General features: G+C 43.2%; 2 protein-coding genes across 5 annotated transcripts; one reads left to right on the forward strand and one right to left on the reverse strand.

Annotated features, from left to right (window-relative positions):
- Nucleotides 1-3,668: 3,668 nt before the first annotated feature.
- Nucleotides 3,669-19,305, reverse strand: snx33 (sorting nexin 33). The gene is made up of 2 exons (XM_088298815.1): nucleotides 17,062-19,305; nucleotides 3,669-5,328 (listed from the first exon to the last, which is right to left on the reverse strand). The coding sequence occupies exons 1-2, from the start codon at nucleotides 18,494-18,496 to the stop codon at nucleotides 5,075-5,077; spliced, it is 1,689 nt and encodes a 562-aa protein (XP_088154941.1). The 5' UTR covers nucleotides 18,497-19,305; the 3' UTR covers nucleotides 3,669-5,074.
- Nucleotides 18,984-25,660, forward strand: snupn (snurportin 1). Of its 4 annotated transcripts, XM_088298818.1 has the most exons (10): nucleotides 18,984-19,053; nucleotides 20,018-20,088; nucleotides 21,239-21,403; nucleotides 21,478-21,676; nucleotides 21,941-22,045; nucleotides 22,775-22,871; nucleotides 22,971-23,112; nucleotides 23,211-23,288; nucleotides 23,701-23,781; nucleotides 24,533-25,660. In XM_088298818.1, the coding sequence occupies exons 3-10, from the start codon at nucleotides 21,246-21,248 to the stop codon at nucleotides 24,864-24,866; spliced, it is 1,194 nt and encodes a 397-aa protein (XP_088154944.1). In that variant the 5' UTR covers nucleotides 18,984-19,053; nucleotides 20,018-20,088; nucleotides 21,239-21,245; the 3' UTR covers nucleotides 24,867-25,660. The 4 variants fall into 4 exon arrangements, with proteins under 4 accessions (XP_088154944.1, XP_088154943.1, XP_088154942.1 ...); XM_088298817.1 differs by lacking the exons at nucleotides 18,984-19,053; nucleotides 20,018-20,088 and adding an exon at nucleotides 20,169-20,356 and having other exon boundaries at nucleotides 22,971-23,137; XM_088298816.1 differs by lacking the exons at nucleotides 18,984-19,053; nucleotides 20,018-20,088 and adding an exon at nucleotides 20,169-20,356.
- Nucleotides 25,661-25,795: the final 135 nt, after the last annotated feature.

Below are 25,795 nucleotides of genomic sequence, written 5' to 3' on the forward strand. Positions count from 1 at the left end.
GGAATGTTGTTTACAAGGTCCTGAAAATACAGACTGCGTTTCCGAGGAAATGACTGCTTGCAGGCAGACACTCTGGCAGAAGTCTCGCTAATGAACAAAAACAATACTGCAAGCATAAGTTATGTGCCTTTGAGAGGCGGGGCCTGGTGGGGTGAGAGCTGTCATGTCTGCATGCGAGCGTTGTATTCAAGTCGGACTAGGTAGGACTTCACTGAAGGCCTGAGTGTGAAATGCACGGCTCTCCACTGGTAGTAGGTTACAGTTGCAGAGAAGCTGAACTCAAATATTTCAAGTTACATAATATACAATTGCAATGACACTGAAACTTCCCTTGGCAATTATTTGCTTTAATTCCTTCCAGACCAATTCAAATTTCACAAGCAATAAACCTTCAACCCCGACTCGGTCATTTCGTGTTGCACGTAATTCAAGGTCAACAGGAAAAGTTGACGGCTGACCAGGATGGCCGAGTGGTCTAAGGCGCCGCGTTCAGGACCCAGTCTCCCCAGGAGGCCTGGGTTCGAATCTTGAATTTCCCCATTGTGGGACTAATAAAGGGAATATTATTATTATGAAAGAGCAACACGCTCGAGATTTGCCATATGTTCCACGACGACGGAGCGAGCCAACAACAAACAATACGCGTGTTGCGTGTGAGCAGCGTGGCGTGTTTTTCGACTTTTGTCGACATGTCCGTCAATAAGAGGGTAGCTTGTGAAATCCAAAGATCTTCCGCATAAGTGCTGAGTCACTAGAGAGGTTGTTCAGAGGACAACAGCCCACTTGGAATAACACGACCAGTCTGCCAGCACGATCAGATTGCCATGACTGTACACACACTCACACACACACACAAGTCACAAAATTGCTGCATTCATTTGTTCTTTTCCTCTGCCTATTCTGTGTGCTTTCATTCCCACATTAATCGAAAGAGAGACATAACACTTTTAGGCACAGTCTGTGACTATAACATTTGGGTGGATGGATGGATAGAAATTTTCTGCCATTTTTTTTCACCATCTGCTTCTCTGAGGAGGAAGAGGAGGAGATGAAGAGGAGGTCAGAGGTCAAGTCCATGTCACTGGGGTCGATGGCTTCGGGCCTGAGACAACATGCAGCGCTTCGCACGTCAAAGAATAATGATGCGATCGTGTTGCGGTGTCGGCTGCCCAAAGCTCCACGGCGGGAAAGGAAATGAGGACGGCGGGGAAAGCGGTGACGGCGCAATGTGTGCCATTTTTCCATCTTCTAGCAAAACTATGCAGACGCTCTCGCCTTTCTTCACTCAGCAAATTTCATCGTGTATTTTTTTTATTTTTTTTGTGCTGCCACTCCTGCGAGCGGCCGTAATCGTTTTACCAGGTGCCCTGGCAGCCAGGACGCAATCCAACACTTTTTCCCTTCGGAAGGACTCGGTCAGACAAGGGAGCACTTTGGAATGCCAAAAACTCTGCGGACCACCTCAAATGTCCAAAAGAATGCAGAAATGTACATCCATCAGTGTTTGTTTACCGTTCATCTCATTTGGGTCACGAAGCCCAGCTGACTTGGCGCACGATGCAAGCGTGCGCTCCGGATTGGTCGCCAGCCAATCACGGTGAACATAAAAACAGATGACCGTTCACACCGATGGAGAATTTAGCACGTGGGTCAAATTCACGGCCGGGGCCGGAGGGGTCCATTTTTGAATTAATCTACAGTTTTTTTGCACTGTAAGGCACGCCTTTGAATAAGCTACAGCAAATCTTTAAAAAAAAATTGAGATACAAGCGGCACCAGACTATCAGCCGCCGTTTTCAATGTTGAAAAAAAATGAATTGTTTACTGCATGTACAAGAACAATTTTGTACTGTAAAGGCAGATTGTTAAAAGAGTGCCTTTTAACACGGCAACAACTTTGCTAATTAAAACAGAACAGACCCAAGAGAAAAAAAAATCGAGATTTATTTAGCGTATTTTCTGAAAGATAGAGCGCCCCCTACCGGTGAAAAAAAAAATCACAGAAAAGCCGCACCGCTGTATTAGCCGCATGGTTCGAAATTGAGGAAAAAAGTAGCTGCCGATCGTTCGTGACCCTTTAAAGCAAATTGAGTGTTTCTACTTTTTTTTTTTTTTGCTAATGGGTTTTTAAGTCTTTTTATTTTGACAGAAAAGATGTGCAAAATGAGTATTTTTTCTTCTCTTTTTACAGATATTAAAAGCATTCCCCCCATCCAATCCTTCAGAATATAAATTGCACTTTATTCACATTTGCTTGACTTCATTTCAAATAAATTTGAAATATATCATCGTTTTTTTTATTTACAATAATTGAACTACCCAATTATTTACTGACATAAAGGCCTTTTTTTTTTTTTAATCGCAAAAAATTTAGGTGGGGGTGGGATTAGCTAAATTAATGTAGAAAATATTCTTAGCAGTACAAATGTTCAGTCGAATAATTTATATGACACCACGTGGAAAGCGCTTCGTTACAGCTCCAGCTGTCGTGAAATGCGCTAAAAAAATAAAGTTGTATTGGAAGAAGCCACAGCTTGACACGAAAGCAAATGACTTCATTTTTTTCATTCATCTTTGGTTGGTTTTGTTAACAATAACAAAGAATTGCCGTAATTGAGGAACGAGTAACTTTGCAGAGGTGTGTTCTTGACATTTCCAGGTACTATATCCTCGGCTACAACCATTACGGCATTTCCTCCGCTTGATGACATTTCCACCTGTGAGCGAAATGACGTCATTGCCACTCCTCATGTTACATTCCACAGAGGGAGAAAACCTGAAACAAGTCGCTGGGATTTAGGTTGAGTGGCGACCAGCACGCATATTTAAAAGAGGAAATCATGTTAGGTCAATCATTTTTTTTTTTGTCTCACATGGTCGAAGCATTTTTAAAATTAATCGTCTTCATTTTGGAATCAATCAGAATAGAGGTTGGATGAGCGCTTCCTGGTTTAAATTGTTTATCTTGGGATGACGTGTTGGACAATTGTCGGCTTCCAGTCTTGTAGGAACGTTTTAGGCGAGTTTTTTTTTTTTTGGGGGGGGGGGTCGCCATAAAGGCGTGCATGGACAAGTATGGCGTGTAGGAACGGATAGGCGCACTCTCCGCAACTCACAAATATTCATCTGGGTGAAGGGGCGAACATTCCTCGACACTTTGCTCTCTGAAAAGTTTTGGAAAAAAATTTAGCTGTCAATGCGGACTTTGGGGGCATTGACCAACGTGCCCTTAAAGCAAAACTGATCACTGAATCTAAAGTCTCTTAAACGTAAAATCCATTAAAAAATAAAGTTGTGTGTGGCAAATTCAAAATCTCACGCAAAAAAAATTAAAAATATATAAAAAAATAAAGTTGGAGTTTTTTTTTTTTTTTTAATTTGGGAAAGTAAAATGTGATTATTTCCCACCACAGTCCCATCTACTGGTGGGGCACTGTCCCACTTGCCCCTAATGCAAAATTGATCATGATAAATTTTGACGACCAATGGAGAGCAAGTTTGCCGAGACAAGACTACAAATTCACACCACTATTTTATTTTTATTTATTTATAGTTTTATTTTATTTTTTTTTATTTAAAGCTTCTATGTCCCCTTCCCTTGAATCAAGTGAGGAATGACTGAGCATTTTTTGACATCCTGTAAACTTTCAAGGTCAACACACCAACAATAATTTTTCAAGTTTCACCACCTGCGTGAAACCGATGTTTTATTTCGACGGGTATTTTTCACTTGTAAACCATTTTCGCTTTTTGTTTTCGCTCTTTTTGAGAGGCCGCCTGCACATTTTCCTCGCACACAAGGACAAATTCAATTACAAAAGCAGAGAGAAAAATCAGCTCTGCAATAGAAAAAAAAAAAAAAAAAAAAGTAAAGACGAAGGAAAATTCGGACTTGTGGGAGAAACTGCCAGACAGACATGGTCAAAGAGTTAAAAATAAAATAAAAAAAAAAAAAAAACATGGCAACATTTGGACCCACAAACGCATCTGTTCACTTAAGGAAGCTTAATCGGTACTTTTAGGAATGTCGCGATAACAAAACAAGCACACCGGAATGCCAATCTGACACACAAATATTTTCATCCACGTCACAGAGCCATCCGAAGTGGTCATGTCACGAAAATCGTGTATGAAAAAAAATACACAAACACACACGTGACGTACGAAAAAAAAAAAAAAATCATATAAAAAGTGCCATTTTTGGTCACATGTCCTTAAAAAAAATCTGTGAGGTTCTTGCTTAGTTTCCCTCAAACGTTTTTGCATTCGTGTTCGAAAATGCTGACTTTGTCTTTGGGCATCCCATTATTCCAAACCTTTGCGCAGGGGATGTTCAATACCACTTTTTACGCACCGATACCGAGTCCCGATACCTTTAGTAGTTTTGATACATCAAATTGCATTGAACACAACGACAAAACAATGTGAAGAAAACCTGCCGATGGTGACCTTTTCCATTTCAGATTTTCTTTACTTGAAGTATCGGTGGCCGGTATCGACAGCCTGCATGCTAAAAAAAACAAAAAAAACTGGCCAGTATCGACCTGATGCGATACCTGACATTGATACTCGCCCATCCCTACTTTGCACCATATTACGACTTCCTCTAACGAACATTTACGCTTAACAGTGCACTTTGGTTCACTTCAACAGCACGTTTTTTTTTGTTTTTTTTTTTTGTCATGTACCAAAATAATTCATCTATTTTCAGAAATTTAACCTCGACCGCAGAGGTGGGACCTTGAACGTTTTTTGTTCTTGCATCCCAATTAAGCGTATTGAACTGAACGAGACCGCTTGGTGGAATTGTGGCTTGAAGGCACTTGAGCGACATTTGGATGCGTCAAATAGGTCACAGAAAGGAGACATTCTTGTGTTTTGTTTAACATGACGACAAAGTGGAGAAGAGGACTGAACCCGTTTGATGGCTTTTGTGTGAGCGATCCACGACACGAACGACTAAGAATTTCAAACCTACACGTAATGTCATAATACCTTAAATTATGTCGAATAAACGTCGTCCGATATGTGATAAGTCTCGGGAGAACGTCCTCGGGTTTGGCACGCGGCGTCCTTAAAGACACTCGTACATGCGCAGCGTGCGCTCCAGTTGCTGCACCACGCGCTGGTAGAAGGCGATCTGCTCCCTGAAGTACGCTTGCATCATGTCCTTAAAGTCCACCTCACGCTGCCGGTGGAAGTGACTCATCTCGGCCTGCAGCGCGAAGCCGACCGTCCGGCAGCGCTTCCGAATGCCGTCGGCCTCGTCCTGGTCCATCTTGCCCTCATCCGTCATCCGCTGGCTTTCCTTCACCTTGGCAAAGGCACCTGAAAAAAAAAATCTTATGTTTTAAATGGCAAAATTTGTGAGAAGTTTGAACATAATTCATCCACAACATTCAAAGTGGTGACAACTCAGCCTTTTGTGTCTGCTCTTAAAATCTGTGGTTGAGCCAACTGACTGTGTGAAATCGAACCGCGCTAAAAAAGGTTTGCTAGCAACTTTCTTCCATGTTTGAGACACAAAAACATTTCCACTTAAAGCCTCCAGTGGCTGGAATATATCCCTCTAGGTTGTTGCGGGTCTTTTCACACGGCGATGAGAGGTGCTAGCCACCAGCTAGCGCGCAAGCTAACAGGTCCGGGGCTTCTTTCCGTCCGTGGACCGACAGCAGCCTCATCTGTGGCATCACGTCCTCGCTTGGGAATTTCAAGAACTACATTTAAGTGTTCTGTCAATTGTGGCATCCACAGAAGATGTATTTTCAGGGTATGGGTATAGCTGGCTAGCTAGCTAGCTAGCTAACGAAAAGGGGCCTAAGTCATAAGTCTGTGTCACTTTACGTTAAATTGCAGTATATCTCAATGACGGTTGAAGATGAAAACCCACTTATGTCTCGTGAAAGCGATTGACCTTGAGTTTTTAGAGCAAAGTTTTTGACACCAAATCCAAGAATTTTATTACATTTTTCCCAAATGCAATCCAACATGACATGCATTGAAATGCAGTGGTGGGCGGTCAAGGCCTTCAAGGCCTTCTCTGTTGGCCCAAATTAATCAAGAAATCATGATCATATTCTTCACATTGATGTCATATTATATCCCAGTGGAGTATTTTTAGTGAGAGTTTTCATCCAATCAAAATTCAGCTCGCTCGTGTTGCCAGGCAGATTTCAATCAGTGCAAGCCACATTTTACACAAAAAGTAAAAACATTGATTGTGATGTAACGGAGGCCTGACAAGACCAGTGGAGCAGAAAACGTTCAAGCCAAACCGGTTTTATCTTTCTACCCTTGCCAGTTCCTAACTTGTGAGTTTGTAATAATGTGACAACATCAAACAAACAAACACCAGGTGAAGACAGAGTTGAAACGTAACCGCAGCAGTCCCGAAAATGAAGAAAAGCCAACATGAAGCCCACGCAGGCAAGTCGAGAACATCCAAACTCCACACAGGAAGGCCGCCGCCGGAATCGATCCCGAGACCGCAGCACTGCGAGGCCATCGTGCCGCCGAGAATTTCGTCTAATTCATCAAAAATAATCTCCATGAAAACGACTCACAAAATAAAAATAAAGGAAGAAAAGAGCCACTATAATCCAGTTAAGCACTTCGACTAGTAAAATGTCTCCGTTTTATTACTCAGGGCGGCTGAGCATAAATCAGTTTACATTGTAGCACAATTAACTTTTGTGAATCTGTGAAGCAAGGGGGCACCAAGCACATGCAACTTTTTGTCTTGCTGCATACCAAACGTCTGAGGACAAGTTGTAACCACGTCGGCCCAGACGGCCATGACGTCACTTTTCCACGGGCACGTCGCCACCTCGCACTTGCATCGGATTATTCCAGCCTGTCCAAATGGTCGAGCATGAGCGCAAAAAAAAAAGCCAGGAATATTTCAGATTTTCTAATCGCCCGTATCGTCGGCGAGCTGGGACATGCCCGCAGTCGCCGGGGCAACGACATCTCGAGTCAACGTTGGGGCCCGGAATTTGAGCGAATTCCTGGCAAGCGTGTGGGAAAGCACGGAGAGAGGCGACTGTGGAGATGACCTACATTCATGCGCTCCCTTTTCCACATGAGGGGAGAATGTGCATCACCACCTCGTCTGGCTGCCGGCATCAAGGAGTGTGTGTGCCGAGCAAGGTAGTTTGGGATTTTTCATTTGAGTTTGTTTTTATTTTGTTTTGACGTTTTTTTTATTTGTATTATTTTTTTGGGGGGGTGCTTTGATTTTATTTTGTTTTAATTAGTTTTAGTTTGTTTTAACCTTTGGAGAATTTGTCCAGGATAAAAAAAAAAAAAAAGAAAAAAAATCTGTTACACTGGTCCACTTTCATGATGCCCAAAGTCTCTGCTTAGCTGCAGCAGTCCATTTTCTCACAGCCCACAGTCTCCATTTTGCCACGTTGGCCTATTTTCCCACTGCCCGCAGTCTCCCCATTTTCTGCAGCGGTCACTTTTTTTGTTGTTGCTGCTCACAGTCTCAGTTTTTCTGCAGAGGTCTATTTTGCCCAAAGTATCTGCTTAGCTGCAGCAGTCCATTTTCTCACAGCCCACAGTCTCCATTTTGCCACATTGGTCTATTTCCTCACTGCCCACAGTCTCTCTGCAGCGGACACTTCTTTTTCTGCTGCAGAGGTCTATTTTGCCCACAATCTCCTCTTGGATAAAATGTGTCTCCTTACCAAGAAGTAAACAACAGGAGACCCTTGTTCTCCTCTATTGTTGTTTTTCTCATTCCAACCGACGGAGGTTTCCGAAGTTGACAGCAGTGCTCATTTGAAGTGGAAAAACTCACCGACGACGAAACAGGCAAAACTAACCCAATCAGAAATGGGACATAGGATAGAACAAAAACTGATTTGACATGAGTTCTTATAAATACATGTAAAATATAAATATCAAAAATAAAAAATAAAAGAAATAATAACCTGTACAACACACAAGTTTGTTTTATTTTGAAGTTGATTTTTTTAGAAGATTTTTCCAGTTTTTGCTTAAACTTCGAGAAAACTCCAAATCTCCTTGCGGTGGGAGAGTGCCACTTGCGTTTAGATAAAGTCACCTGCTTGGTTCAGCTCACGCTGCAGACTGGATGTTTGATGGCAAGAGTGCGACCGCTTAATGACTTTGTGGCAGCTAGATAGTCTGCGAGGGATTAGGAAAGAGAGAAGGGGGGGGGGTTGCCGAGTTTTACAGGCTGGTCCAGTCACGCATGCGCACGGCGCCAGACCAAGAAGAAGAAGAATGAGGACGGTCAGATTAACTGTGACCACAATCCTGCGGACGGCTGAACTCTGGCGTCTGCTCAATTTTCTTTTCCCGCAAGCCTCAGAGACCAGGAGGAATTTTCAAGCATCGGTTTAATACAAATGTTCGTTTGCGCTAAAGGTTGCTTGCGTTTGCTGGATGAGACGGATTCAAATGTGGGAGGAGTGCGGACATATGTCATCATGGGACGATGACTTTTGTTGACACGGCGGTTGTTGTGCCCATTGTTTGGTCATCACTCAACCTCTCTATCCTGTTTTCTTTATTTCCTTTCTACCCGTTATTTTTTTCTATTCTGTCCATCACAACACAACTGACTCAGACAGACGTCTGGCTGATGTTTAAGCTTTTTTTTTTTTTTTTTTACTCAACGATGGCCAGAGGTCATGGGATCGATCCAGCCTTCCTGTGTGGAGTTTGTTCTCCCCGTGCCTGCGTGGGTTTTCTCCGGGTACTCCGGTTTCCTACCACATTCTAAAAACAGGCATGGCAGGTTAATAGAACATTCCAAAATGTCCCCAGGTGTGTTTGTGAGCACGGATGATAGTCCGTCTTTGCCCTGTGATTGGCTGGCAATCAATTCAGGGTGTGACCCCGCCTACTTCCCGAAGACGGCTGGGATTGGCTCCAGCACCCCCAAATATCAGAGAATGGGAAGAAAATTCAAGAAGAGGCTCAAAAGGGTCCTACATAGTCCAAATGTGTGCAGCAGCCAATGTTGCACAATTTTTAAATCCGAGGCGCTGTTACGGAACACTGACCCAGAATAGTTGCAATTCTTTTACTTTTTTTTTTTTCTCTCTCACACTCAGCGTCAGAAATGAAAACAGAAAGAGCCTCTCTCATCTCCGCACTGATCTCAAAGGGAAGTACAAGTCACTGCAGCGGCAACAAAATCCACCCTTGGCTTTGCAAGTCCAAATATGTTGAGAATCAAAAGTTGAATTGAGGCCGTAGAAATTCTTGGGAGAGTTCCAGCGGCCGTCGGGATGAGATTTGCAAAGCTGACCACCCAGAGGTTGGCGACCAATCATTTGAAAAATCACATTCAAGTCGGTGACAAGTATGTACAAGTATGTGTGATGGACACGGACGTCACATGTGAGGAAAGATGACGCCATGCCAACTGTCAGTTTCACAGCCACGTTGCCATGACGACGATAGCGGAAAGTATCCTATCCGGTCTCATGCAAATGAGCCACTCTACTGCAAGGTGCAATAACTTTCGTTAGCATGGCAACAAAAGATGCAGCTACTCGTCAAGCCCAGCGTCAAAACATTTCGCAAATTTTCGTTAGCCCATCTATGGTGTTTCGCATTATATGTTAGCATTAAGCTAGACAACTTTTGTTTTGATATTGTTTAGTTGAAAAATTTGATTTTAAATCCAGAAGTCCTTTGATTTTCTTTTGTTTTACGCGTCAGCTTTACAGTAAACCTCAACTGAGCGTGAGAAACAGCTTGAAGCAAGCACACTCGGTCTCTATTTGCACAAAGGACGACAGTCCCCAATTCCTTGACAGAATGAGACAATGCTTTAAAGTTGCATTGTAATAAGTTTAAATGTGTTTTAAAGGGCATGTGTGGTTGTCTCTAAAAATCTCTCTTTGTATTATGTTTATATTTATGAGCCATATTGTGTCATCTTGAACACATTCATTGTTCAGCATGTACCTGGCGGACAGAGATGGACTCCCTCAAAAAAACAAACAAAGAAAAAAAAAAAACACAGGACAGACTGCTGAATGGGCTTCCTGAAGGAAAAATATTTGCTATTTTACACATGCCAACAAAGCGATGTGCTCCCTGCACGGGATGCCAAACAGCCGACTGATCCCAACATAAACAAATACAGATGCTCTCCACCGCTACTTTCCACGTGTTCGTGACACAGCCGTCCTTTTCTGCAGACATCAGCAAATTCAGCCAACCTTCTTTAATAAAAGCTCATCCAGTTCACATGCCACGCTCCAAATTTGGACCCGTGTTTTTTTTTTTTTTTCTCTTTCAAGTAGGAATGGCCAACCTGGAGTCATAAATGGCCTGTGAAAGCATTTGATCTGGCCCACCGTTAAATTGAGAAACAACTACCGGTAGTATACTCGGTTCATATTAGGTGGTGACCAGGTGAATTTTGCTATGACAGTGTTTCTCAAAGATATAAATTGTGGACATAAGTTAAATTTAAAGAATGTACCTACAACAACAGTTCTAAAAGAGTTACTGCAAAAGTTAAATACAACTGACGTGTACTTAACAATTGTACTCGACTGGATTGATAGATGATGCAAAGTTTGCACATTTAATTCAGTGATTCTTTGCATACCACTAGAGGACGACTGCGTACCACCTGAGAATCCAAAACCGACATTTATATCTAGTTTGTTTGACCATGTTTGTAACTCAAAACACTTTTATCTCAAATCAGCTTTTCTCTTTTATTCATTCCACTCTTCAAAATGCTTACATAGTACACAAAGATTTGATGATGAAACATAGAGGACTATCGCAACCAAGCTGCAATATTAGTCGCAGAGAAGAAAGAATTTATAAGAGTGAGTGTGGCGGTGCTCGCTGTCTTCATGTGTTGCGACCACTTGTGTTCAAATATTTGCTTAAAGGTGTAGAATTACCGCTATAATCACCCGATGCTACTTTTTGTTAGCCAATCGATGACATTTTGCAGTGTGTGTTAGCTTTAAGCTAGCAGCGTTTTTTTTCTTCAAAAGTTCTGTGGTTTTTTTTCATGACACAATGTATTTTACGTTTAGCTTTTAAGTAAACTTCAGCAGGGCGGAAGGAGCCTTTTGCCTTTTTTTTTTAAGAATTTTTCACTATCTGTGAAACAGCTGCTTCTTGGTAAGTTTGCTACCAGCTTAGTTAGCGCTTTAAAAATTAGGGTAAGCGATTAAATTGATCTGTAAAATCTGTTGAATCTGGTCAGGTAACTCATAAATTGGGGGACCACGGTGATATAGTTCATTAATATTTTAATATTATTATTAATCATAATAATTAGCTGAACATGACTGACGTCCATTTCCTCAAAAAGATCTCTTATTTCAGCGCAAATTGTTCTTTCTTGAACTTGGGTAGGCTGAAAAGAAAATATTACTGATGACTAAAATCCATTTCAAGAGGGCCTACGCACAACATGCTCGGGAACACCTGTTGTTCCACATCAATCAAACTCAACAGGTCTCTTTCTTTGATAAGAACAAACATGCCTAGGTGACTGATTATGTTCCTTTCTACTTGAGGGAGCATGAAAACTGGCAGGAAATAACAAACTAACTGCCTGCTTTTAAAATATGAATAAAACATAAATTCCCGCTGCTGGGATTGCCAGAACGCTAAAACACAGTCGGAGCCAAATGCTGCTTTCCACTTAAATTAATTGAATAGCAAGGGTGGGTAGTGAACGTGTTCACAGAAATAAAAGCCAGCAGCATAATAATGGCTACAACGGGCGTGGTGGACAGGAACAAAAAAATGTTGGCTAACAGTAATTTACAATACTTTTCCAGCCTGCATTGTCGTTCCATTAATGCACTCAGATTTAGGAATTTCAACGGAATGTTTTCTTCTGTGGTCGCCCACATAGATGCCGTGAGTCACTTCCTGATACCGTCCGCCATCTCTTAACCCAACAGACCACGCCATTGCAAACGTGGTGCCTGAAAGCCACTGGCTTCCTGCTCGGATGTCATTGAATAAACTCCTGGGGTGCTCCCTTGGACCTGGAGCAATACCAAAAAGATTTTAATTGTCTGTTGCAAGGTAGAGTGCATTGACAAAGATTCGGAAATTAGCAGAGTTCCCAAATTTACCTTTACATTAGCAGCAAAAAACGGGGAAAAATTCCAATCCTCCATTAAGCGTCTCCAGTTGGTCCAAAATACTGCTGCGCGCCTCTTGACTGGTTCTCGTAAGAGGGAGCACATAACTCGAATTTGATATTGAATATTTAAATGGCCTGGCCCCAGCGTACCTCTCTGAGCTTCTCCACCACTACGCACCTGTCCGGTGCCTCAGGTCTGCGGACCAGACACTATAAGAGGTACCGAGGACTAAGCGAAAGCTGAGAGGGGAATCAAGCCTTTCCTGCTGCTGGTCCCTCCCTTTGGAATGACCTCCCGCTAAAAGTTAGTCAAATGGAGATTTATTTTGTGTTTTTTTTTTTCTGAACTATAGAGTGCCCCTAGTGGTGAAAGGAAAAATCCACAGAAAAGCGGCACCGTTGTATTAGCCGCAGGGTTCAAAATCTATGAAAGAAATGGCTTATAGTCCGGAAAATATGGTAATAATGAATACTACTAGACAACTCCTGGGATTATATTCACTAATTCTGATCTCAATATTTTCCTTATCACGTAAAGTTTCTTTGCACTCTAGTGCCCCAAGTGTATTTAGTGAGCGAGGGCGAGACAAAAAGTTCAGGGAGACATCTGCGGTCCCGGTTGGTGTGAATCAGCAGAGCGGTGGGCCAACATGCGCAGGAATGCCGCAGCATGTGGACGGACAGTTCGTGTGAAGACGAGGGGGCCTCGCCTCGGCCCAGATTTATGAGTAAGCAAACAGCGCCGGCGAGAAGAAAAGAATAAAAAAGTCGCCAAAGTGGACAGCACTGCAAATAAGCATGACAATAAAAGACACAAAAGGTTTTCCAAGGAACGCCACAGTTCACAAATCCTACTGATGGCGTGCCGGTTTTGATTTTACTTCTTGTTATATTTCTGAAATAAATGGAAGCGATGGAATTGGAAGTGCTAGTGGAAGACAAGCACACTACACCGTGACAGAAAATGAATCTATTACTGAACAACTGTATAAAAACATGTTTTGTTTGATTTAACTTGTTCCAAGTGTGTGGGAATTTGACGAACAGTTTGTGCCCGTCGTGGCGAACATTGCGTTTAAAATTCAGAACAGCGCACTTGAAAAACTACCCTGAGAGATGTCACCTCCAAATTCCGCAATGTGACCCAGATGCAATTTGGTGTTGAAAGGAGCTTTGTCACAAGTGAAATTGCATGACTCCTTCTTATGACTGGTCCCAAGTCAACCCTTAAATCAATGCTTGACAATTATTTTCTGTTATGTTCTGCCCCCCTAGCAAGAAGAAAACGATTCGCCCCCCCAACATCCACTCTCCACTGCAACTATAAAGATTAGTATTTTTGTTGCAAAACAAACCAACACCACAGAGTTAATAATCGCTGTGCACAATGAGCAAGGAGAGTGCCACTGCCACCTACTGGAGTGGATGTGCAATTACACTTTATTGTAGAACGGCAGGAAAAAAAGCATATTCCCCAGGTTCACACTCCCCCCCCACCCAGGGGGGTCCGCCCCACTACTTGAGAAGCACTGCCTTAAATCATTCAGAGGCTCCCAAATTTTTCATTGTGGAATACAATGATATGCCGTGAAAATTATTGTTTCTGTCATTTCCAAAACTGTCTTGGCCGCATCGCCGAGGTTACGCTCACAAATGCTGTTTTTCACCTGCTTTTCACACGAGGTTTTCAAAGGCGCAAAATTGGCTGCAATTCATGATTCATTCATGCATCCGGTTGCTTTGATGAACTTCCACATAAAAAGGACAAAGTATGCATGTGGTTTTGAACGTGTTGCCATAAAGAGGACCGCTAACTTTGTCAAGTCCAGATTCAAAGGTCTTCCAGGCATGTTTTGAGCATCCCAGCGGAGCCAACAAGTTCTGCAACCTTCACGGCTGAGATCTGGTGTGCATCACCACAGCTTTTATCAGCAAACAACTGAAGCCGGGAGGAGGGCAATGACGACAAGTCTTTCATAAGACGAACAGCATTTAGCACAGCGTCACAGCAAATAACTCCAGTGTGTGGGATCTTAAAAGAATTAGGAATAGGACCTTTTGGGGTTGGTCCACTGTAGCACTGTACTGTCAAATATTTGCTCTGTGGAGATGTGGTTCGGGGAAACACTGCGGTCGCCGTGGATACGGTAATGACAGGAATTGATGGTGAGCCGGAACCGCCCACTCAGCAGTCTTGTGTTTTGTTTAGAAAAAAAAAAAAACTAACGAGCAACGTTCCAGTGAGTCAGGTTGATTCTACAGTTGATCTTTAAGACAGGAAAGTCCATTTTAGCCACCTTAGCTAGCTTTAGCCTTGGAAATAGAAATTCTGCAATGTCATATTGGACATCTGCATCACTGCAAACAACAACTGTAAAGAAGTTGCTTCTCTGCTTAATCCAGTGCTTCTCAATTATTTTATGTTACGCCCCCCCCCCCCAACAATTTGTGCCCCCACACCAGCATCCACTCTAAAACCGCAACTCTATATAATAACATTTTCGTTGCAAAACAAAACTACACCGTAGATTTAATACTCGCTGCGCCCAATAGGCAAGGAGAGCGCCACTGCCACCTACTGGAGTGGAGGTGCAATTACACGGGAAAAAAGCATGTTCCCCAGGATCACACGCGTCCCCCTCAGCATCGCAACCCCCCCTCCCTTCCCCTAGGGGTGTCCGCCCCACTATTTGAGAAGCAATGGCTTAATCAATCGACTTTTAAATCAAATGCAAAGGTAGTTTATAAAGGTTCAACAATGGTGACGGTTTGATTCCAAAAGAGAGACTAGCGCTTTCTCTGAATTATTGTGGTCACTTTTCCTAATGAGGTCTGGTTCTCTTGTCATTAAGATGAGGAAGGGCGTCTTACATAACAAGGAGATCTCATCCCCGATAGCTCCACCAAGGGGCAGATCCGTTGCATCCTCCTTTGTGTAATGTTCTCAAAACTTTCAAGAGTTCCTGTTGTCGCTGATCGCAACTCCATTGCACAAAAGCAGAACTCGATTCACCATCTCGTTCACAGTCCTCGATTGCATCACATGCGGTGTCACAATGCGTTCTGGGAGCAAGATGCTCCAACAAAGGAGCAAGTGTGATACGGCGCGGCGGTGGCAGCCGGCGTCGATCACATCTGAGCAAACAAAACAAAAAAAACTCACGGGGCCCGTCACTCTGGGACAATGTGGTGCAATTAGCCCTTGCAATCCAATCCCGACTTGTGCGCCAACTTCAGAGGGATGGATGAGAAGAAGCAGATGGAAAAAAATGAACGAGTGGGGTTGCAAAATTATAGGAACTTTTGCAGCTGGGAACTTTGCGTGGGAATTAAAACGTATTTAAGGGAATTAATTGGAACTACTGGGATTTGTTTTTTTTTAATTCAAGGTTGAATTGAATTATTCAGTGGTGCCTTGAGATACAATTTCAATATGCTCGTAAGGCAAAGTATGACAAATCATTCTTCCTCACAAAAATGAATGGAAATGTCATTAATGTTTCAGCCTCCCGAAAAAACATTTTTGGGATGTGTTTCTAATGAGGAAAAATAGAAGTATTATACTTTAAAACACGATGACAATCAAATAGCATGTAAAGAATTAAACAAAATTTAATTTGACATTTTTTGGCCTCATTTCAATGGACATTGCATCGCTCCTTCTGTTGTGCGCATTTTGGCCACTTGGGGCAATATAATACACACACAGAACACAAGCAAAGAATACCTATATTTGTTAAATTATCTGTCTACAGGTGTTGCTCCACTGTTTGTGTTCAAATATCCACTGCTTTGAAAGGTTATAATACCACAAAAATGATTCTAATAGCAGATTACATATAAAAAAAAATTCAAAGCTCAAGTCACACGTATCCCAAGGCACCAATGTAGTTAGGAAAAATACATTTGTGAATAATGCTGACGAAAAAAAAAAATAATACTGCTAAGCCTGGACAATATTGACTGATTAAAATTTTAAACTCGACAAAGTACTCTTCAGTTTTGTTTTTTTTAAATATATGACTTTGCATGCTTAAGAAAAAAACAAACACTTCTATTTATACTTGAATAAGACACCAAAAATTCACCAGGTTAACTTCCCATGGAAATGTACCGGAAATCCTCCCCGTCCCTATTTGAAAATCTAAGAATGAGGCGGAAAAAATGAGATGAAGTCAAAGCCAATGTGAACGTGCAACACGCACGCCTGAGCTCTGACATAACTTGAAAGCTTCCTGCTCCCGAGAGACGTCCGAAACCAAGAACACATGTCTCACGCACACACGACAGCACCAATCGTGTGAGACATTTAACAAATCGGTGCATACCACGGCACGGGAAGACATCCAAGGAATGTGCTGAACACTTGTTGACGTCCAACTAAACATATTCTACAGGTAAACAAGCACTCACACACACATACACATCTACACATAAAACAGAGGACGGGGCTTGCAAGTGTATCTGCAATTAAATTATGACTTTTGGGTGTGTTGATTCCGCATAGCGCCGCCCCCTCACGAGTGAGTATCCAATCACAAAACGCATTCATCGCCTTCAGTGTAAGGCCTGCGAGAAGGCCTAACTGTAAACAAGCACTCACACACACATACACATCTACACACAAAACAGAGGACGGGGCTTGCAAGTGTATCTGCAATTAAATTATGACTTTTGGGTGTGTTGATTCCGCATAGCGCCGCCCCCTCACAAGTGAGTATCCAATCACAAAACGCATTCATCGCCTTCAGTGTAAGGCCTGCGAGAAGGCCTTACTGTAACCAAGTCGTGATCTGATTGGCTATCGCAACTGTCTGTCAACTGTCGCCTGCAATCAAGAACCCGAACCCAGAACCTCATAGTTGTGAGACACACAGGCTGATCACACCCAAAAAACTGCTTCCGACAAAGGCAGACATTGTGAAGTTGTAAACTTGGATTACCTTTTTGTAGATGAATAATGTCTGGGAAGTTGGCAAGTAGGCCTTGGTAGAGCGACAGCGTGTCCAGCATATGGAAGAGGTCATACTTGGGCTGCTCCGCGAACAGCTCGCCAATGTTCTCGTAGGTGCGGCCAGTGTGGGATATGGCGTTGTTGAGGGCCTCGGAGCTGTGCGGGGGGTCCAGCATGAACGACTGGCTGATGGACTGGAACGAATTGCCCAGTCGTTGGAACTCCTTCCTGAAGCCGCCCAGGTGCTTGCGAACCAGCTCCGAGGCAACATGAGTCAGCTGCAAGACGCTGTCGTCCATCTTCTTGGCGAAGTTCTTGAAGGTGTCAACCCGTTCCTCCACGTCTTGAAGGTCCTGGTGCTCGTTGGGGATCTGCAGGGTCAGCATAAAGTGCGCCCCGACCATCTCGTCCTTCTCGGCCCGCCTCTTGCCCAGTTTCCATTGCTTGTCGTCGGCGCACATCAGGAAGTGCTCAAAGCCTTCATACTGGGAGAGCACCGGGTGGCTGGTCATGTGGTTCATCCACAGGATCAGTCGCCGCTTGCGCTTCTCGATGAAGTCCTCCTCGAAGCGCCCCGTGGCCTGCTTCTCTGGCAGGTGAGGCACCGAGATCACAGTGAACTTGTGCAACAGGCGGTTGTAGAGCCAGTCAAAGTGCTTGTAGCGCCTGTACACAGGCCGGCCCGTATGGCTCGGCGTCACGCGGTACGAAATGTACGTTTTGATGCCTTTAAACTTGGTCTGCTTGGTGGGGTCTTCGATGGAGCAGGAGAAAGGCTGTGGGCTGTCCTTCCACCTGGGCCCCAGAGGGCTCATCTCGATGGTGTAGGATTCAGCTATCTTCGCCATCATGGGAACGTCACCCAACACAAATGCCTCCACGCCGGAACGGACAAAACTGGAGAAGCGGTTCAAATTACGGCCCACCATGCTGCCTTTCCTGGCGCTGGAGATGCTGTCCTGCCTCTCCATGGGCGGCTTGGCCCGGTAGTGCACGTTGGGGTTGTTGGATGGCGGGCTCTGATGTGGGTGACCATTAGCCCCGGGGCTCCGGCCAATATCGGCGTCCTCCACCACGGTGGACCTGTCGTCCCAGTCGTCCCAGTCGTCGTCATCGTCGATATCGTAGTAAGTCGGTTGCGTGGTGAGGGTGGTGTTTGGCGTGGAGGGCAGGAAAAAGGAATCATTCCCCAAAGAACCCGCCGGACTGATGGAGCAGTCGGTCACGTTGGAGTTGGAACGCGTGCGAATGACTTCCACGTAGGACGCCGGGAAGAGACCGCGCTCCCCTCGGCTGTTTTCCCCTTGGAACCAGCCGTCCACCGAGTTCTCGTCAAAGATGATCAGTTCCTCGTTCTCCTGGATGCTAATCTCCTCTTTGTTTTCACTTTGGAATGTGTAGAGGGCTTTGGCTTTCACAGACATCTTGACTTCACCCAGATACAGTTACAAAACAATAATAATAGGAATAATACCAAATAGTTTACATGCACATGGTGCCTAGGAGCTGTGATGGAAACATGTAGGACAATTTAATGAATATTTCAACTCATCTCACATGACATGGATCAGGTGTGCAACAGCACCGTCAGTCAAAAACTGTTTACTATGCCTGATTTATTAATGACTACGCTTGACTTGGTACCGTGCTTGACTCGCACTCCAATGCTTCTGAGACTATTACTAGCCCATTGATGCAAACACTTTTTAGCCTAAGTCACTGGCATGCACCCAAATGTCCTCGTTAATGCACAGATTTCTACTTCCCTGTAACAAACAAGTCAGTTTAAAAACCGGTTTTACCAACCAGCTCCTGCAAAGAGGCTTTTAATCATCCAAAAAGTGGACCGGAACCTCTCCTTTTATTTCCCCACTTCTTGCACTTTCGTCACATTACGGATCCTGGAAACGGTCCCGGACACAGCAAATAATTCCAAGCGGAAAGTGCACTTTTGTTGATTGCGATGGTATCCGTGTACATGGTGAGGCGGCAGCTCCACGTTCCCGTCCTTCCTTTCCTCAGACACAAACTTGCTCCGTGAGTGTCGAAAGCAGGTTGTTGCGCATCTTTGCTCGATCCTTCGAAAAATCACAACAGCTTTCTGAGGATCGGCTCACTTTAGGCGAGCCGGTATTGTTTCTGTGGCTCGATTTCCTCGCAGCCCCGACACAAAGTAACTCTTTCCATGACGTTAGACTGGGACAATTGGAGGCGAGATCGCCTGTTCTCTTTCAAGGAGCCTTTCGCTGAGAGAGAAAGGGGGGGGGGGGGTCATAGCTCAATGACGCCCTCTAGGTGGACGCGTGAAGTCATTGCAACAACACGGAGCAAAGGCTGACGTCCACTTGCTGTACTTTCCATTACATAAATACTTTATTACTTTTATATATATATTTATATTAATGCTGTCAAATGATTACTTTTTAAAACTAATTAATCGCTATAAATAATTTCATGATTAATCACGATTAATCACATTTTTCAACGACTATTTTTGCGAAGCTTGTTACAGATATTTACTTGAATAATAAAACCAATAAACCATTGCAAATCTCTGATTACACTATTTTGCTGTTTTCATATCTAACAATTAGAAAATGGAAACCGCGTAAGAAAAAATAGTGGCAAATCAAACAATTATTCTGCCAAATAAAACAATAACAATTGGTATAAAATATCATTAAAACACGATAAAACATAAAAATGAAATATACAATCAAACAAAATCACAACTAAATATGTAATATGTATAAATATGTAAATTAAAAAAAAACATTAAGCATTAATATAAGAAACAAATAAGTAAAAAAAAAAAAAAGACATTTACTTGAATTTACCCGATACGTTGAACAAACACAAACTCAGATGTGAGATAACGCTCCAACTTTTTGGGGTGGTCACAATTTTGCTTTTCCAAAACTCCAAAAGAGTTTCCTCCTTGTCAGAAAGGCGGGTGTGAACATCGGCGGATGTGACGTCACAGCCCAGACTGTCTCCGTCTCCGTCTCCATTGAAGGTAAAACGATCTGTTTTTGTTTGTTCTTTTTGTTTGTTTTTTTTTTCAATCTTATTTATCCACCGTAGCTGCACCGCTAGTCCTTGTTTTGCACTTTGTAACAATTGGCATTTAGCTTTTAGAAGTAGCAACAACGAGATAGAACTGCTGCTTTGGCTAGCTACCGGTTGCCTCCACAACATGCTAGCATGCTAGGTTGTTAGCCACACTGCTAACGTAAACCGACCGTCTGGCTAGCAAGCCGTACACAGAATCAAGTGTTGATGGAGTGAGAATTTTATTTTATTTTTTTTTTAAGCGTAATCTTGCTCCACCTGGTTCAGGGCGTGCGTGTGTGTGGCATAACTGTCAAATCAGTCACTATGATGATTATGGCAATTGATTAAACTTTTGTTTTATTTTATTTTTTTATCTAAAATGAGATTTTAATTTGATGTTAAGAAGACGTAAAATTTTGGTTGGTGGAGTTTTGGCGTGTAATTTATAAAACATTACATTACGGTTTTTTTTTTTACCTGTTTGTAAATGTAATATTTTTTTTACCTTTTTAGTTCTCTCTTATCTCATTTTTCATCTCTTTACATCCTTATCTTCCCATTTCTTCTTCTCATGTCTTTATTGGCACCTTGTTTCCTCATCTTCTCATTTTGTTCCATTTCTTTCCATCACTTCTTTGACTTGCATCTTGCCTCACCTTGTTTCTGCTCTTTGTCATCGTTGCACTTTTTTTCTTGGCAATCTCATTTCCCCTTTCACTTCCTCCTTTACTCTCCTGACTTTGTCTACCTTTCTTTAAATGTTTAAACTATAAATTATTAAATTATGCTGATATTAATGGGCCATTATGAACATGATTCATGTTATGTTTCGAGGACTACAGATAGAAATGATCCCTATGATTAATCCACCACTTGTGCACTAATCATGTAATTTTGCCTAATGTGTTTTATTAAGATGTATTGACTTGTTCAAATAAATAAATAAATACGCAAACAAAATGTGAAACGCCACCTTCAGCTCACAGGTGTCAACGAGCATATGGTAATTAGTTGGTTCAACATGGTTTACTCGGTGCTCCCTGAAACAGCGCAAACAGATAAAGTAGAAATCATGGCACCACTGCTACGTATTGTTTTGACCTCACCTCCAGAGTCCCCATGGATGACCTGACCCGAGCCCTCTCGGCCAGCTTTGCTGTGTCCAAGGAGCCCAACAGTACGGCCGCCCCGCACCCTCGGCTGTCCCAGTACAAGATGAAGTACAGCGTGCTGGATCAGAGCGAACGGTGCCGGCGCTTCCTTGAACTGCAGAAAATGTACTCCGCTCAATAGACCTTTTTGGAATGTGTGGGAGAAATAGACACCGGGGCTACTTTTCCTTTCTTCTCAGAAAAAGGTTCAACTACGTCGACCACGTGCGGCGTCTGGCCAATGGCGACTGGATGGGGGCGGACGGCGATGGGGAACAGGACATGGAGAAGCAGGAGGAGGGCGAAATGGAGAAGGAAAAACAGCAGCCAGATGGCAAAGCCGAGGAAGAAGAGATGGAGATTGAGAGAAGAAAGCTTCCAAAGCATTACGCCAACCAAGTCAGTGCTGCATGAGACAATGAAAACTCGTTTGGTCCCCAGTTTAAGGCCATTTTAGCCGATCAGAGCCAAAAATTAAATAATTTCTAGGAAATGTGGCCTGTGTTATCACGAAAACCAAATTGCAGGAAAAAAAGGCCAAAAACATTTAGAGAATGTCAGCTTCTGAGCCACAGTGTTAAATATAGTCCAGAAGATGGCGCCTGAGCCCGTAAAAACAGAAAAATCAGGTCTGAACAGCACTTCCTTTATTTTCCTCCTCAGCTCATGCTGTCGGAGTGGTTGGTGGGTGTTCCAGCGGAGCTGGACTCTGATTGGCTGATGGTGGTCTGTCCCGTAGGGAAAAGATCCCTCATCATTGCCTCCAAGGTGGGAAACCTTTGATTTTTGTTGCCTGCAATTTCCACGTCTAATTGAGGAAATGTGCGTAGCTTTTGAATAAGGGCTTCCTCTGACCAACGGATACTTGCAAACTTAGGCCCGTCACACACACGCATAAAGATAATCGTCCGTTTTTGTCCCAGTTTTGCCCCTTCCTGACTAACAGCAGACCGTTTAATGTGTTACAAGATTCTCTTTTAACATTATGCTGTTGTTGGTTGACAGTTAAGAGTGAATTTAGCCCAAAATGGGTTTAGTCTCACAATCTTGAATTTAAAACTTGTTCAATATTTCCGACCAAAAATCTTCGTCTTTGTGTGGGGAAAGCCGGCTACTTTGGAGTTATGACGTGGAAAAAAATGCGGCCACAATTGATGAAGCATCCTGACTGAGGAACAATGAAGCATTCACAAATATACACTAACACGTTCTATAGAATCGTTTGTATAAAAGCGGGTTCCCCAGAGAGCAAGAATGATTTTCCAAATCGTGGTAGTGAAGGTTTTAAAAAAAAAAAAAAAGTCAAGAAACATAAGACGGTGTTGGGAGGAAATGAGAAGACAAGGAAGGATTTTGAGGCTAGGTGAGGAAATGAGAAGACTTGAAAGTCAGGTGAGAGGATGGATAGGAAATTGGAAGCTGTGAAGCGATTACAAGAGGAGATGAGAAGACAAGGACGTGAGGAGAGAAAATGACGAGTCCTTGGTTGTGTTGCAGGGTTCGACTGCGGCGTACACAAAAAGTGGCTACTGCGTCAACCGATTCCCCTCGCTGCTGCCCGGCGGAAACCGCCACAACTCGGCCATGGGAAAAGGTAGCCGAACCCCTGGTCCGCTGATCTGCAAAAAAAAAGTGCTTGAAACTTAAGCAAAGACATACATTAACCTGCTACAAACGATGTCCCCCCGCTTAGATTACACCATTCTGGACTGCATTTACAGCGAGGTGGACCGGACCTTCTACATCTTGGACGTCATGTGCTGGAGAGGCCACCCGGTCTACGACTGCCCGGTGAGACGGACCCTTCCCGAAAATGCTGCGTCAAATCTGGGAATGTTTGTCCCTCCTAATGGCTTCAAAGTAACGCAAGTCTGCAGCGCAGATGTTCCCCTTTTGCTGTTTGGACACCGTTGCTTTGTTTTCTCTTCCACAGACCGATTTCCGTTTCTACTGGCTCCAGTCCAAAGTGCAGGAGACGGCCGGCCTGGCGGAGATCGCCAAACGCAATCCTGTGAGTGACAAAGACTTGAAACCTTTTGGCTCTGATCTGGCAAAGGAAAACCAAAAAAAACAAAATTGCTGCATCAGCACCAGAAGAGAAGGTCTGGTGGATCGAGGTGACTCGATATCGGTCCGGTATCAGCGGCGAAAACAGTATCGTATTATATCGCTCGTCTCCGATATTTGCATCCTGCTCTTCTCTCCAGCAGCTGAAGTAAACGTCAATTGTTATTTTGCACTTGAATGAGTATCATTTGATTCAACTGATTGGACAGCATGTAAAATAGTCGTATCTTTGGTGTGGACTTTGTAAGCTGCTCACGTCCATTGTCGTCAGCGTTTATACAAAACGTTTTATTTTGGCCAGGAAGCCAAATTGGTGCACGGAAGAAACACACTTTTGATTCTGTTTGCTTCGACAGTTCCGCTTCGTGGGCCTCCAGAGCAGCGAGTGCACGGCAGCGTCCATCCATAAAGCCCTGGCAGCCGAGTACAGCTTCAGCGTGAGAAACTTGTTTTCGTCCTTCCTGAGAAGACATTTTCGTTATGTTTGTAAACACGAGTACTTCCCGGTGGGAGAATGCAAGTGACTACCACTGACCTGATTTTTAAAAACGACGACAAAACAACAGCCCAAGAGGGTGATTTCCTTCCCGGAATGTCAAAATGAATCCAGTGGTATCTGTGGGTGTGGAGGATAAATCGCTGTCACGTAGATCCACTTTTAAAGGGAAAGGTACATACGTAGTAAACGGTCACGATGGCTAAATGAAGCGTCAAATCTGCTTCATGAACCAGCTGTTGTATTTTTTGCCTCCTGTAGATGGCACTCTCGGTTCAACATTGGGCTGAAAGCGCACTCACTTGACATTTCTTAAACTCTTTATTCAAACCAACAGTGCCATCTAGAGGAGTCAAAAGTACAACTGATTCATTAAGCAAATTTGAAGCTTCATTCTCCCATCACGAGTATAAGAAGGAAACAGACGATAGTTTTACTCTTCCAAGTGCATTTCAGAACCTATACTTGTTTTTACTTGAGTAATTTGTTGAATGAGTACTTTTGTTTTTACTCTACTCAAGTATCGAATGTGAGTTATGTACGTTTGTCTTCGGGTAGATTAGCTAAACAACATCTAGCAAATTTGAGCTTTTGCCACCCGGACGTACGAGTGATGTCACAGGGTGAAAAGGTCTTTTCTTGGATCCAACATGACTTCCTACATTTGGACTGATTGTCAACCTCGCCGGCAGGTGGACGGTCTTCTGTTCTACCATCGGCAGACCCACTACACGCCCGGTAGCACTCCGCTGGTGGGCTGGCTGCGCCCCTACATGGTGGCCGACATCCTTGGCGTGGAGGTGCCGCTCGGCCCTCTCACCGCCAAGCCCGAATACGCCCAACACCAGCTCCAGCAGATCCGGGAGCACAAGAAGACCTCCGGCGAGGTGCGACCGGCCAGCTGGGACGGCGGCTATGAGCTCGAGCACCTGTCCACGCCCACCCAAGATAATTGCCACAACCACGGACACGGCCAAGAAGCGCAAATGGGTGACTGATGTGATTACGAGATTAGATAATCACTGACTCACCAGCACTCCCCCGATTTATTCGGAACATCTTCCTGAAAACTATTCAGGCACCACCCAGGACGACCTCTACGTGTGCAGAAGTGTTCGGTTAATAGCGTGGCAAAGTGGTGGGATATTTCCACTACATTTACATGGAAAGTTCATTCTGAAAACATGCTTAAAAGTTCACAGTTTAGTCAAAAGACTGTCTTACAAAATTATTCTATTAAAAGAAAAAAAAAAACAATTTCCACTGAATTATTAGAAAGATGTTTTAAATATTTTATTCAACAATTCTTTCATTAAAAGTCATTGACGTGGATGAGTTAGATATTACTCATTGCCTTTAGCCAACCCATTCTCAGAAAATAATGTAAATTGACCGTCATCTAAAAATAACGTACGAGTCCCACGGAAAATGTTGAAAGAAACCAGCCCCTCTCTTTGGTGGGCCCAAAGTGCAAAACACAAAAATGGATAACTAAACAAGAAGTTAAGAGCAACTGCAAATCAAAAAGAAATTTAAAAAAGTAAACAACAGCAACTTTGCCAACCCTTCATTTGTAAATTCCTGGCTTTTCATTCATTCATTTTCCAAATCACGAAACTCATATTAATTTCTGCAGAAGGCTTGTGACTGACTGTGAAATTCCGGAATTTTGCGACCCTTTTTAATGGTAGATCAGTCACATGCAGTCTGTCGTTTCATCTGTATCAATTTCATCTGCATAAATAATCACATTGTTTAAAACCATTTTTATACCCATTTTTTTACTGTGTATTTCAAAATAAATATTTGTTTTAATGCTTCCCCATTGTGCTCTCTGTCTTACGTCAAATAGCACCGATACAAAAAAAAATATTTACTTTGTGGTTTACTGAATGATGAAAGGGAAACCTCATGATTTGAGGTGTTGCACTGTATAGAAGAATATGAGCTTACAA

This window comes from Idiotropiscis lumnitzeri, chromosome 6 (assembly GCF_059441095.1).
Source record: "Idiotropiscis lumnitzeri isolate Australia: NSW breed Sydney's pygmy pipehorse chromosome 6, RoL_Ilum_1.0, whole genome shotgun sequence".
NCBI classification, from domain to species: Eukaryota; Metazoa; Chordata; class Actinopteri; order Syngnathiformes; family Syngnathidae; genus Idiotropiscis; species Idiotropiscis lumnitzeri.

Coding starts and splice junctions, on each gene's coding strand:
- snx33 (XM_088298815.1), bottom strand. CDS start 18,496: ATGTCTGTGAAAGCCAAAGCCCTCTACACATTCCAAAGTGAAAACAAA. Junction 5,329..17,061: donor CATTATTCATCTACAAAAAG/GTAATCCAAGTT, acceptor TTTTTTTTTCAG/GTGCCTTTGCCAAGGTGAAG.
- snupn (XM_088298816.1), top strand. Junction 21,677..21,940: donor CAAAGCATTACGCCAACCAA/GTCAGTGCTGCA, acceptor TTTCCTCCTCAG/CTCATGCTGTCGGAGTGGTT. Junction 23,289..23,700: donor AGATCGCCAAACGCAATCCT/GTGAGTGACAAA, acceptor TTGCTTCGACAG/TTCCGCTTCGTGGGCCTCCA.